The 14,126-nt window shown below is 39.5% G+C and overlaps 1 protein-coding gene across 1 annotated transcript in view; it reads right to left on the bottom strand.

Moving 5' to 3' along the window:
* Positions 1-236: 236 nt before the first annotated feature.
* Positions 237-14,126, bottom strand: part of si:dkey-91m11.5 (PH_BCR_vertebrate and RhoGAP_Bcr domain-containing protein) — a 27,299-nt gene continuing 13,409 nt past the window's right edge. Inside the window, 20 exon segments of the mRNA XM_008335707.3 lie at positions 237-2,515; positions 3,083-3,242; positions 3,319-3,424; positions 3,810-3,944; positions 4,271-4,410; positions 4,554-4,663; positions 4,827-4,886; positions 6,723-6,854; positions 6,944-7,041; positions 7,450-7,524; positions 7,636-7,740; positions 7,816-7,891; positions 8,415-8,534; positions 8,644-8,809; positions 9,135-9,256; positions 11,814-11,954; positions 12,043-12,095; positions 12,600-12,660; positions 12,886-12,993; positions 14,068-14,126. The exon segment at positions 14,068-14,126 is cut by the window's right edge and continues 28 nt beyond it. Of these exon segments, the coding sequence (XP_008333929.3) occupies positions 2,426-2,515; positions 3,083-3,242; positions 3,319-3,424; positions 3,810-3,944; positions 4,271-4,410; positions 4,554-4,663; positions 4,827-4,886; positions 6,723-6,854; positions 6,944-7,041; positions 7,450-7,524; positions 7,636-7,740; positions 7,816-7,891; positions 8,415-8,534; positions 8,644-8,809; positions 9,135-9,256; positions 11,814-11,954; positions 12,043-12,095; positions 12,600-12,660; positions 12,886-12,993; positions 14,068-14,126 (2,117 nt within the window). The 3' untranslated portion in view covers positions 237-2,425.

Genomic DNA, 14,126 nt, shown 5'->3' with positions numbered 1-14,126 from the left:
TTTAGTCTCCATTATTATCACCACCACCTTGTTTCTTCTTATTATAAATTTCACCTTCATCTTTAGTATTTCCACCAGTATCAGAACACAGTCATCTGTCTCCAGCACTGTTTTATATATTCCCAAACTGATAAATGTATGGGTTCCTTATTCTAGTGACTCACGAAAGAAGTGGAAAAACAGGACAGAACAAAAACAATTTGAAAGTTAGTTGAAAACCACACACAAAACAGAAGACTGTTATCAAATCTTTATTTACATAAATCATAGATACTGCACAGAATCCCTGGTCAATGCTTACCTTGGAATTTAATGAAACATATTGCTTATTTTACACCAATCAACAGCACTAAAATATACAGTTTGCACTACCATGTGTAATGATCTGGCAAAAAAAAAGAAAAGATTATAGCACTAAAAGAAAAATCCTACAGAGTATGTTGATGATAACCCCGGTTAATAACTTAACAGGAAAAAAAAAATGGAAAAGAGTAAACCTTTGTGCCTTTTCTACTTTAAAGTAACATTTGGTATCTTAGATAATGTGCAGGTGTTCTTCTGTCTACAGCAGTGTGCCTTTGTGCTGGAAAAGTACATAACATAAAAACAGTGAAGGAAAGTTACACTCAAAATCAACTCACAACTAAATACATCTTGTCAGAGTCTAGAAACATAGTGTGCACACAAAGCATACAGAATTTGGACAAAATTTAAATTTTACACCTTATACAGCACATTCCATGAGTCGAACATTGGTTTATTTTCCTGGAATGATTTGCCTTTCTTCGCCAACAATAGAAAGTGGAGGTAGCAATCTAATTTCAAAAACAAAAATCTGTAAGTTGACAGAATATAGTTCCACTGTTTATGAATCAATTTGGTTTGAATGTAAGTATGAAGCTGCTTCTAACTCAAAGTGTTATGTCAAAAACATTCTATCAGTTAGGTTTTTGAGGAATTATAGTTGAAACTAGACAGTAAAGCAAGACTAGAGGAGTCATATGTTTGCCCATTGGCATCTGTATTATATGATGATGATTATGTCCACTATCTCAAAACACCCCAAAATGCAAATAATTATCACATACATTCATTGTCTTTTAAATTTAAATTAAGTTAGTATAACTTTAAGGTATTCTTGATCCAAATAATAAAGCATATGTTTAGGTATTGCTTGGTTCATCTTTAGCTTAGTGTGTAATATTTTATTGACATGTTTTTTGACATTGACACTGACGGCAATTCCTGTCAAGTGCAGACATGCAGAAACCTAATGTATGTGTGAATACACTTCCAGTGCCATGTTCTCATATGGGGGTCGCAGTAAGAACAACAAATATGCACATAGACTTTAAAACAAGCACTAAAGCACAGGTCCAGACATGTCCATAACAGAAGGACCAAAGAGGTCTCAAGTGCTGAAGCTCCTGCAGTGGTGACAGGAAGTGCATTTTGCCTCTGTTACAAAAGATTTACATTTTGAGCCAAATTTACAAAATTTTAAAGTCATAAACAGCAGAGACTTGTTAATTGGTTTTAGATGTTTGAACTGAGGAGTAGCATCATCTTCCAACAGTGCTGTCCGTTTCTTATATCTAGTCTGTTTGACTCTCACGTCTCAGCACATACCATTAACACAGAGTCGTCTCGGACCAAAGCAGCCACAAAACACAACTGTTGAGTCAAAAGAGAGGAGAAAAAAGTACTTTGTATGTTCACGCCAACATGCCTGCATGTTGTAGAGGACAGAACAATTATCACGTATCAGTCTCACAATGTGTCGCCCTGTAGGAAATGGTGTGAACTGTGTAAACACTAAGGGAACTGGAATTATCCATTGGTCCTCAGCAGTAAAACACTGGCACAGGTGAGCTTCTATCTAGAAGAACAGTTCTGGAGAAGGAAAGAACTTGAGTTTGGTCAGCTGGGCTCCACAAAAATAAACCGAGAAGTAACTAAAGTAAAGTACAGCAACTGGTCCTTAATGATTTTTAAGTTATATTAATAATGATTTATACGGTAAATGGTCCAGAGGTCAAATGTCTGTTACTGACAGCAGATAGGATTTATCTATTATATCATCCTCAATGACACAACATGTCTTTGCAGTTTCCTATTGACGGTGAGCTTCTGGCGCCTTCTAGTGGCTAAAAATAAAACATCTTAGCAGATTGCTTTCATATAGGAGATCACATAATATATATTACGGTTTGCCTCCCACAGACTGTGCAACACGAAGTCAACTGAGACGGTCACACACTTCGGGAAGGTCTACATCACAACTCTGCTGTCTTTGGTCAACAACTCTTCAACAACTGTAGCATCCTTCAGTCTTTACAGTGTGATGTGGAACCACTGATAGTTGAGTATGTGCTATAGTAACTTAAGGGGGTTTTCTTGTGTCCTCTTCAGTCTGAAGAACGCTTCACACTTCAGTGGAGAAGAGAAGACTTTGACGTTTGCTGTCAGGAGTGGGAATTCTCTCCAGCTGCAGGAAGTAGAGAAGGACCTGAACCTACAGAGATGCAGAGCATATATACACATAAATATACATATACAAACACTGTGGACCACATCTCTCTGGTGGACATTTACTGTATTTATTTTATATTTCTATGAACTTGTCATTTTAGTGATGTCTTGTTTATGTTTTTATATTATTTATATTTTTTATTTTAACACATTTTAATTAATGCTTTTATTAGTTAGAAAATCTTGAATAACTCTAAGATCTCTTTTACTACAATTATTTTTTGCCAAACTATTATATTTATTGCTGTTAATGTTATTTTTATCTTTTAATTTGAAGGCAATGTCTTGTTTACAAAACGCAACATTGACATTTTACACAACCCTAAACATTTGAACCTTTTAAAGGTTAAAGTCTTTAAGTAACATTTAAACATCTCATTATAACAGTTCTATGAGGACATTTTAAAACATAAAATATTGTCATTTTGCCACCAATTCACCCAGGTCTCAGTTCCAGCTAAGTGCTGACAGTTCTTGGCCAATGCAGGTGGCTGCATTTGGCCGTCATCTATGAAATCAGAGCCAAGCACTGATTGGATGTCCTGCGTACCTGAGTCATGACCTCTAGAGACCAGCTGTCGTTCATGGAGATTGGCTGTGAGCTGTTGGAGATCTTGCTGTCCTTTTCTGAAGGGCGCAGCAGAGTAGGACCAAAAACAGTGGCCAGGTTGTGCAAAGACATCTTGTTGATGCTTTCATTTTCAGTCACCCTGTAAAAAAAGAAAAAGAATTACAGAACTGTTGAAATGAGAAGGTGTAATGCAGTGGTTGTTTTGAGCTCTTTACCTTTTCAGGTGGTCCAGCAGGAAAAGGAACGTGACCAGATTTGGCTCTGGCAGCGACAGCAGCAGGTTGAGCATACAGCTCTCTTTAGCTACACTGTCAGACAGAGCTGTGGGAAAAACAACGTCAAGAATAAGATGAAGCTACTGATGCTAACGTACAGTGGTTACGTAATGTCCGTCTAAACCAAAGGGCACCAAGCAGCGTTTGAGTACACTGAATATGGTCAAATTCCCTAAATCCTTTTCTTTGCTTGCTTATGCATCTTTACACAGGTAACACAAAAGGTTTAAAAAGTAGAAGTTAAGTCGAGTTGGCCAAATGTCAGGAAAAATAGTTAATAAAACAAATGACAAATATTAAAAAGAGCTACGATAGCTTAACTTAGACAAAAGTGAATATTTCAAATGATTACATTTCAGTGAAGCATTCGCCAACAGTTCACTTAATGAACATGTTTGTTCTAAACTCTTCAATACTGATGGGATACCAACCAATGCCTCCAGCAAAGTTGGGGTAAAGCTCATCGGTGAACAATGGCTCCGGCAGCTCACGGAAATACAGTTTGAGTGTTCCGGCGATGGCATTGACGTCCATCTCCCTCATCATGAGAGACACATCCCTGTTGTCTGAGGAGCAGAAGAGACAACACTGACTGTGAGGCAAATCCTGGTCATATGTATTGTAGTGAGATGATTTCACACGTCTACACCATTTCAACCACGTCTTATTACGTCTGTCACATGATTGTTCATCGTCTTTCTAATTTCACCTCTTTCTAATTCTGTCCATTGTCATCACTTTCACCTCCTGCTCAGCCCCCTGCTCAGCCTCCACTGTGTCCAACGCCTCCATACTGTACATCATAGCAGGTCTCACTTGCATCTTTCAAATCTACTGTACCTTCCAGCTCTTTGACTGACTTTTCAATATAACAAATTCACACAGAACTCACTGGAATCAAAGGAAGCCTTCAGAGCCTGGATGTCAGTGGCAACGCCGGACACGCGGTAGATTCCCACCTCATCCATCCCGCGTCGCTCAATCTCCTCAACACACTGTTTAACAATCAGAGGAACCTTGGAGCGCTCACGCCTGCAGCCACACAATCGACAAATCAGTGTTGCTTTTTTGACTTTGACACACATTTAAGTGACTCACTTATTATGACCAATTTATTGTTTTCATGATTTAATATATGGACACTAAATTAATAAACAAACAGGTAAAGGACTGACTTTGTCACGACATTGATTTTCACTCCAAAGACCCCGGACTGTTTTCTGGACGGCACCCTCTTCAAACTAAACTCCCTGCTGACAAACTTCATAGAGAGTTTCACCTCGATCTGAACAGAGAAGAGATGGACTTCAGCTTTACTTCGCCTTAAATTGTCTGAAATTCTACTTTTGTTGATTATTTATGAATGAACAAAAGGAAAACCAGTAGAAAATATTAAAACTTTTTAGAAAAAGTCTAAATTTGTTTTTAGGTCAGTCAAAATCACTCACCCCATTCATGGAGATGATCGTCCTCTGCCAATCTTTATTCTGTAGAGTTTGTGGATCAAGCTGAAGAAATAAAAATAATAACTTTATTTAATTAATACATTCACTCACTTCATTTGTTTTCAGTTGTTTTACAATCAAACTAAAACACAGACACAGTCAACTAAGAGTGTGATGTAATCTCAATATAATTAATCTTAATATAAAGAAGACAATTTAGAACAATATCAGCCATAATAGTTTCTACAGTACAAACACATGGTGGCGTCCTAATCTGCTGCACCTCTGCCCGATACTGATAACAAGTGAATTTCCTCAGAATAAAGTCTAATCTGATTTTAGTCTTATCGTTTACAAAAACAAAGCTGCACGGTAATGGCTCCCAGTGATGGAAGAGATGAACTTGTACAGATGATGAAGGTCCACTCTGTTCTTTCCCACAGTCAACAGTCCATGACTTTACCTTTGGTCTGAGCAGAGCCACACGGACTCTGTCCCACAAACGCGGTCCTGTGACGTGGAATTTCCTCGTATCCATGAATCCATCCTTCAGTACAGCACTGACCTGACCCACACTCTCCTTCTCCTGACTCTCATTCATATTTTCCTCCCTCTACTCCCTACTCTTCCCGTCACTTAGCAACAACAGCGACTCTATTTCCTAATCTGTAAACAGGAGCAGCAGATTCTCCTTCTCTAAACTCTGTGTCATTATTCCTAATATTTGACTTTTGCTGGATGTCTCAGCACAGTGGAGCCTGTGACGCTGCTCATCCTAGTGAAAGAACAAAAGCCAGCCGGGCTCTGTGTTCTCCTGCTTCACAGATGGAGTCGGGAGATTAACTCCTCACAAACTCCTCCTCCACTCACTGCCAACAAGCTCCTGCCTGCAGCTGCTGTGAGCAGTGAGGGCAACTCCTAAAAGCATCATGTGAGCAGAGTTACTCACCAGTACAACTGAGCTTTTAGCCATAACACTGCCGACTGGTATCATTTTATACAATGAGTCTGTAACAGAGGATTAATTTAATAAGTTTTTCATCTTTTTATTATTGTAATCAATGCTCTTTTGCTTCATAAGTGGTGAAAACCAAGCCACTAGAAAGCAGATCATAACCACAATAGAGATACAGAAGTTGCCTTCTTTGATATATTAACTTAAATCAGCATTATATGTACAGTCATATGAACTCAGTGTCTGTAATATCTTTTTTAGTTAGATTTATTTGGCTACTAAATATATTGAGGAAACAAAGAATCCCTAATCCATCATTTCCTCTCAGAAGGAATGGATTAACTTAATTTTTACTTTCAAAATGTTTTTGTACCTTAGTTTCCCTTGCTTATTATTAATCAGATTAAGAAGATGTTTTGCTATTTTTTTGCCAGTCTCCAGGTTGTTAGCCTTTGACTGTCAGATGTCATCAGATTTTTCTAATCTCTAAAACTCTAGGGTTTTCTCTTCTACCTGCCCAGCAGGGAAATCTCTCCTCTCACTGATCAGCACTTTTGACCCTTCTGTCACACCCTGATCCAGTGCCAGCAGCTACAATCTGGTCAACCTAAAAATCTAATCTGTCCTATGTCACAATACAGTGTCGGAGGTCAGGCTGCTGTTTAAACAGCCAGGGGCCCGGCAGGGTGGGAATAAACAGGAAAAGGTGCTGTGGTCAATCAGATGGCTCCCTCAGGATCAGGGATAAATAAGGGCAAGTTTACTTCCACAGGTAACACGGAGTGCTGCAGCATTACCAAGACCATCAGATTCAGGGTCATGATGAACAGTGATTATACAGCTGGTGCTATTGAATAAAAGATAATTTTACAAACTCGCTGCTTCCTGCCGCCCTGGTTTAGGTTTGACTGTGTTTCTGAAGTGTTTTGAATTTGTCTCTGTACCTTTATTTGTCCTTTAGCCATGATCTTGTCTGTCATCTCAGCGTCATCTTTGCTCTGCTTGGTTTTGGTGCAGCACTTTTCGTAACAGAGCAGCCGGAGCGTCTGAGAACCTTCCAGTTCAATCTCAAACTCCTGAAACACAGACACAGTCACGGCGGTGCAACCCAAAGACAGCGAGGATGAATACTGACCATCTCTGTTTCTCCGGTTTTCACTCTCACCTCATTCCAGTTGGGTTCCGTGGAGTCTCTGTGAACTCGGGTCTTGGCTTTATTGACAAAGTAGCCAAAAGAATCCACCTCCAGGGAGCAGTACAGGTCTGATGAGCAGAGAGAGAGTCTGAACCAGAGAAACTAAACTCTTTAACAACTCTGGTTAATCATCACATTATATTATATTTTCAAATTATTGTGTCTGCTAAACTAAAGAAAAATACTGGAACATGGAAGAAATTGAACTCCCATCTTATCAACATAGGCACAGACTGTGTTTTTTTGTGACAGAAAAGGAAAACATATAGTTAAAGTCCCCAGTGATTTAAGAGGCTCGTACACAGTGTTCCGGCTTAATCCTAATCATTTTCCTCGCAGCTGTACTTCCAGCTGACAAACACAGACAGAGTGGGAGAGGCAGGAATGACCCAGAGGATGGTGGGACATCAACCTCTAGAATCACTGTTATAATAATGGTGAAAGAAAGTTAAAGTGTGGGAGTGTAAAGTACTTACTCAGTCTCTGTTTGAGGCCGGAGGCAGAGTGAACAATGACATTCAAAAATCCATAAAGACCTGGAGACTCATCATCTGTGAACACACACAGTTCACTCTAAGATATATTTAGAATCATTTCAAGCACACTACAGTTCTAAATCAAAATTAAATCCTGATACGAGCAGTTAGTGAATACAACTCTACCTTCTTTATTCACGCTCATTGGAATGGTGTGAACGGTCTGGAGCTTCACACAAGAGTTAGTGAGCATCTGTAGCTCCAGAGAGGTCAGAGAAAAGCTTTTAAAACCTGCTGGACATAAAGCTTTTGGTAAGTATAATAATACTTATATATTAGGTTTTATTTATCAGAAAGAATTCTTACACTTCTTTTGCTGCTCGCGAATGGTCTCCCTCCACTCAGCTCGTTCATAATCAGAGGAGATCAAAAATGTGAAACCCTGAAAAAAGGAAGGAGACAATAACGGTTGGCCAGTTTTTGCACCCTGTCAACAGCAGAGGGCAGCAAAGCGACGAATAAAGATACTATTATTGACTCAGTACTGTAAACATTTTTAAAGGGCCAAATATTTTAATCCACTAAAACACAATATAGCCATCTGCTTCTCCTGAGATATTAAAGATAAACATCTAAAACTATAAGCAGAAAAATATGCGTTAATTACCCACAACAAGTGAGCAAAGTGACCTATCACACTTAATGTAGCTAACAAAGTTTGTTGATAGTTAAAAGGTATGAGAATTAAAAAAACAACAACATAAATCATAGGTTGAAAGATAACTAAAATATCTACCTGAAAAAGTTAGGAAATAGAATTTAGTGTAATATCCTGTGGCAAATAAGAATAGAAAGAAGCTACATAGTAGGATGGAAACACCTGTTATACTGGCTATCTCTTTGCACTGTGTTTCTTAGGTTAAGGCTGTGGACCAGTCGATACTTGTAGACCTGGTAAGACTGACCTTCCCATTCCTATTGGCCACTCTGAAGGCCATGTTAGGAGACATAAGAAGCAGCAGAGACTCCTGTTCTGACAACTTCTTCCTCAACCGCTCAATCACCTTGGGGCCTTTAGTGGTTCTCTGTAGATACAAAGAAAACACATAATACACACATGTAGACAGATTATATAGATTATATAAATGGATAGATAAATAAATAGATAGATGAATTAAATCATTATTTGCTCACTTTTTCTCTCTGGATCTCATTTTTTATTTGGGAGATTTTAATCTTCATAGCGTCAATTTCTTCATCCTGCACCAGAGGGATGGGGGTGGTCTCTGAGTCTTCAATGGTCTGGAAGGTCAGGTCAGCCAGTGGGATGTACCACTTACAGTCATACTGTTGTCCTTTCCTGTTGGAAAGTGACATGTGGTGATTTATTTTTTCAAATTAATACGCTACTCCCTCAGTGAATCATCTGATCCGATACAATCACTTTTAATCATCAGTGTTTCTAAGTTGCTTGAAGGTTCGTGGGCAACACATGAAGGTGGAAACAGGATTGATGATGTGACAAGAACAGGGTCAAAAAAAAAACAAAAAAAAAAACATTCTACCAGAGCCTGAAAATCTTCTACAGTAAACATATCCTTTGACACGTCTAATCTCACTTTGGGCGGAGTAACTCTCATTCCACAGCAGGCCTGATATCTGAACCAGCTGACCTCCACACTCACCCTGCAGCCTGTTTCTTCAGCTTGGTGCAGAGCAGCAGGTCAGTGAAGAGGAAGACGTGACGCAGCTTCCTGGAACCTTCCACCAGCTCCACCATGAAGCAATCCCTCAGCAGCTGACGGTTCTGTCAAGAGACAGAGTGGTGAAGAGAAATGAGTGTGATGTGATGTTGAAATGTTTTCAACTTCAGCAACACCACAAGGGATGAAACAGTGAGAAAGTACAATGTGCAGTTAAACTATTTTGAAGCGATGGTGAGAGGTTTGGGTGAAGGTTTTCAGAACAATGGCTTTATGCTGATGTTTGCAGATGCCCTGGATTATTGTGCATTCTGTGGTAAAGCTGCTTTTGTATGACTGCTGTCTGATTATAGACAACTTTAGAAAACAAACAAAACAGTAAATTATTTCTAATGTAATGACATATTGACACCAGTGTAAAAAGTCGTTTTTCATGCATATTTTCTGGCCCATAAAAATGATCAGGAATCAAAACCTAATCCTTTGAGGCTGTCTTTTCCTTGGCCAACTTTTGCTTTTGTTTTAGATTTTATTTCACTGACCAGAGTTTTAGCCAGCATTTGTCTTATCCCAAGTTAAGTTAACTAAATAATAGGGAAATTACAATTAAATTATTATTAATATTGTTTCAGTAATTTATATTATTCCTTTTTTTTTGGTAAAAAATGTATCCTTCTTTGTCAGTTTATTTTTAAAAGTTATCTGGCCTTTAGTTATTGGCTAAAGCTCATAAGAGTGTAGTGCAGGTGTAGGTAAACTTTTTGAGTCGTGGGCCATAATGGCTCCTAAAAATTGACGGGGGTGCTGGGTCAGGAGCAGATAGATGGAGTGTCATGTGAACTAAAATAAAATGTCAAATGCTAAAATACTTTTAGCCTTTTCAACTCCATCTATCGGGGAAATGAAGGCATTGCAGGGAAAAGGCAGACATAATAATAGTATAAATTGATAACATAATCTGGACAATTTTAGCGGGCCAGATTAAAATGCCAAACAAGCCATATCCGGCCCCTGTGCTGTAGTTTGCCCATGCCTGGAGTAGTGTTTATTTTTCATCTATTTGTAGCAGTAGTTCTGTGGGTGAAGCACTCCAATCCACCCGACACTGTCCTGGTTTTGGCAGGGTCACATCCACGGATTGTTTAATGACATAGGCATATGCCATAGAATCAATTTTCCAATGGAAAAACAATAGAGCTACTTCTACACAAATGTCTCCCCTCGGAGCACCACAGTAGAAGCTGCTCCTGTTTTTATTTACATAAGGCACTGAGGCGTTCAGAAGGGATTAAGTTAAAAAAAACATTGGGATCTTAAAAAGGGCGTAGTAACAGGCAACTCTGGTGAAAAGAACCTCAACAATGGACAGGGTTTACTGGAAGAGTTGGTCAGATACAATAACAAAGCCAGTTTGTTATCTGTCGATCTTCCCTGGAGTTCAGACTTCCTAAAAAATATTAGGAAGACCATGGTTCCCAAGAACTTCCTCCTCTTGGATATCCCACCCATAAATGTTGCTCCACTTCCCAGGAGAAACAGAGGAAGTTCTCAGCCTAATGAAGCAAATTGGAGCCTTGAGATCCAGCATTGTCAAGGGTGTGTGCAGGGGACAGGAAGCCTTGTAGGGCTGCTACACACAGGGTGAAATCAGGGTCAGACAGGGGCAGAAAATCAGGTCATTTCTGCGAAGTTGTAACAGGAAAGGATGGGAGTCAACATGGAGATAATTGACGGCTTTTCCTGGTTTGCGAAACACAGACCTTTAATTCCAGAGCAGAGGTTCATGACGGTTTCCCCTACGCTTCACTTCCACCCTGGCTTCAGGCAGACTGGCTAAGATGAGTCAGTCTGCACTGAGTCAAACTCAGGTCATGGCTGAAACATACTGACCTGAGTGCTTTTACTGTCAAACACAAACTACAGAGTTTCCGAGGATCGCTTTTTTTGAACAGTCAATGTACAGGGGCTTCAGTTTAAGCTATTTGTCGATTTAGACCTTTTAGACATAAGCTAATGTTTAAGACTGAGGTCAGCTGAAATCAGCATCAGTTTCCCCTGTAACTCTTCAATTCTGTCATATCTCAGCCTGGGCTCAATAAAGTATATCTATATATTTAAAACCACAAAGCCAGAGTAAATGGACAAAAGAGAGATAAAACAAAATGGAGAAGGAGTGATCCCAGAAGTCTCTACTGTAGATCCAGACCACGACACTCTGTCAGCACATCAATTAAACCACTTGAATAAGTCTTTGACTGGGGGTACAGCTGTTCACAGACGGGGCCGTGGCACTTAATCATAATCTGTCCTTCGATCAGACGGATTAAGTCCAATGACGGGGTGAAAGTAGTTAATCCAGTGTCAACTGTATGAACCAGAGGTTGATACGTGTTGGTTATTATTCGTAACACCAACCATCTCCACTTTATCACAATGTTCATGAATCTTATCCTCCAAGCTCTAACATCCTTTGTCCAAGATATTCACTGTCTCACCTCAGCTCATAACTTACTCATCTCTGTCCTCACACTGTTCAACTGTAGCTGTTGCTCTGCTCATCACTCATCCTGCCAATGGATATCTCATGGATTTCCTTGATTAAGATACCTCACCCACTTGGACTTGAAAAATGATTGGACTAAATCAGCCCGCCACACTGACCTCTCCCTTCTTCACTGTCATGGACTGTCTGCGTGGTGTGATCTCTTCGTTTATACTAGACAGGAAGTTCTGGGAGATGCGCAGAGCGTCCTGGAGCAGTGGATAGTCTGGATGGCTGGAAGGTGTGTGCTTCAGGAGATCCTGGAATAGAAAAATAACATTATTACTTAAACATTCCCAGAAAATGGAGCAATTTCGTTTGTTATGAAACACTCACTGACTGACTTACATGTAGCACAAGTGTGCTGCGCATGACTCTGTCCACAGGTTTGTAGAGAAGAGCTGTGGAAAACAAAGAGCACAGTCTGACCCAACGTGACTGGATTGTATATAAAAAAATGTTTTGTTTTTTTTCAGGAAACTGAACAAATTTCAAAGTTTGCTAGCAGACTATTGACTAATGTCACTGCATCTGAGCCAGAGGAATGTAGCCACTAATTGAAGACAGCAGAACAAAAGCTGCCTTTTGACACTATGACAAGACTAATCTAGCATAACATTTGGTAATATTTGAGAACATTAGGTCTTCAAATTGTTTTTAAGGTCAGGTTTGTCACATGGACCATTCAAACATATCAATATAATGTTTAAATCAAATCTAAAAATCTCAATGACTTTAAAATACACACACAAATATATAGTCTGATACTTCCATCCTCAAAGAGTTCGCTTTTCAAACTCTACATCCACTTCTTTAAAACAGTGATTCCAGCTCCTGTAATTTCAGCAGGGACAGTTTTGATTGATGTTTCTACACTCTGGTCCTTTATTTCACTCACTACTTACTTTCGAGAGAGTTTTTCGCCGGCTGCTCTTTACAGTCCTTTGTGCTTCTGACCTTGAGATTCTGGCAGGACGACAATAACAGAGGGAAGAGTGAGAAAAGAAACAACGCACATCAATTCAGAACAACTGCTCCGTGGTGTAATTAACACAATCGCAGTCACTGTAAAAGAGCTGCGTGGCTCTTTGCTAAAATCTTGCCCTGTCATCACTTGTCCTGGGCAGCTGTGTGACATCAAACAGTCTAAGGCAGGGCTGCAACAAAGCTGCGCATGGACTGATTTCATACCTCAGATATCTGGGCAAACTGAGCGTTGCCTTGGCAGCACTTGTCCACAGTCTCCACTGCAACCTTGTAGTTGTCCACAAAGGCCCGGTACACCCCCAGCTGGCTGGCCTGTAGGGCAGGAAGAAGAGCTCACTCATTAGGAGTCACACATCCAAGATTTTATTACAGGAGGCCGTGCTTTATAACTGTTTCAGCCTTAAGTATGGGATGACCTGATACTAGGACAAGTTCTTAGGTGAAACATGAGGCTGGCTCTAAAGTCAACGCATAAATCCACGTGTTATTTGAGTAGCTTCCACGATCGGCCAGAAACTCTTAGGTAGCTCTTATTCACAGACCGCCTACGGAGCGTTTTGTTCTCCTTTATTGCTTGTCATGTGGCATAGGCAGGCTTTTATCTGGCCGGGAGATGACTCCACACAGTCTACTCATGTGTGCACTGCAGGGTGCACCGTGCATTACTAACAGCTACGGATTCCCAGCTTTTCTTTAATGTTCAACTCTCTCTTCTTTCACCAGTCATCAATGATAAAAGCCCAGTATTTGAAGAACGCTGTAATTACTCTGTTAATGTTTCCAACTTTGATCAAGGTTGGCCTGTTTGATGAGGAACCAATGTACACTTTAGTACTCTGAGATTTACTGCTTTTTCATGTCTGATCTCTGTATTCAAAGAAGTATTTGACGCAGGGATTGTGTCACATTTCTCAGCTGAATGCCGTCTAATTTGACTATTAAAAAAGTTTGTTGTTTCTCAGAACAAAAACTCCCTGAAAATGCACTAAACTAAAATCTATATTTTTATCTTTTTTTACTTTTAATTTACTTTACAGGTAAAGGGGAGAATTTGGATTTTTTTCTCTCCCACTGACAGACCTTAATTTATTTGTAGATATTAGCAAATAGCCACAACACTTTAATAATATTATTCAAAGTTTGACTAGCACTAGCACCATAGTATATGACTCATGAATATCTTTAATTGAAAAATTCTATTAAACCACTTAACCATTCAACCAATATTTCTCAAATGGAAATGGATTGACATGTAGTAATGGATCCTATTTTGTTTAACTTCCTTTTGTTAACTGTCAAATGTGGAGCAAAAAATTGTTTTTTGTGGCATTCACTTTGCTCTTGCTCTTGTCATGACATGTTAAAAGTTGTCAAACATCTTTATACCAGCTTCTGGAAGAGGTCGCCCACACATTGATGGTGGCTCCACTCCTGCACTCGTGGAA

This window comes from Cynoglossus semilaevis, chromosome Z, assembly GCF_000523025.1.
Source record: "Cynoglossus semilaevis isolate Cse_v1.0 chromosome Z, Cse_v1.0, whole genome shotgun sequence".
NCBI lineage: Eukaryota > Metazoa > Chordata > Actinopteri > Pleuronectiformes > Cynoglossidae > Cynoglossus > Cynoglossus semilaevis.
The sequence above is the reverse complement of the archived record's forward strand: the minus strand, read 5'-3'. Positions and strand labels throughout refer to the sequence as shown.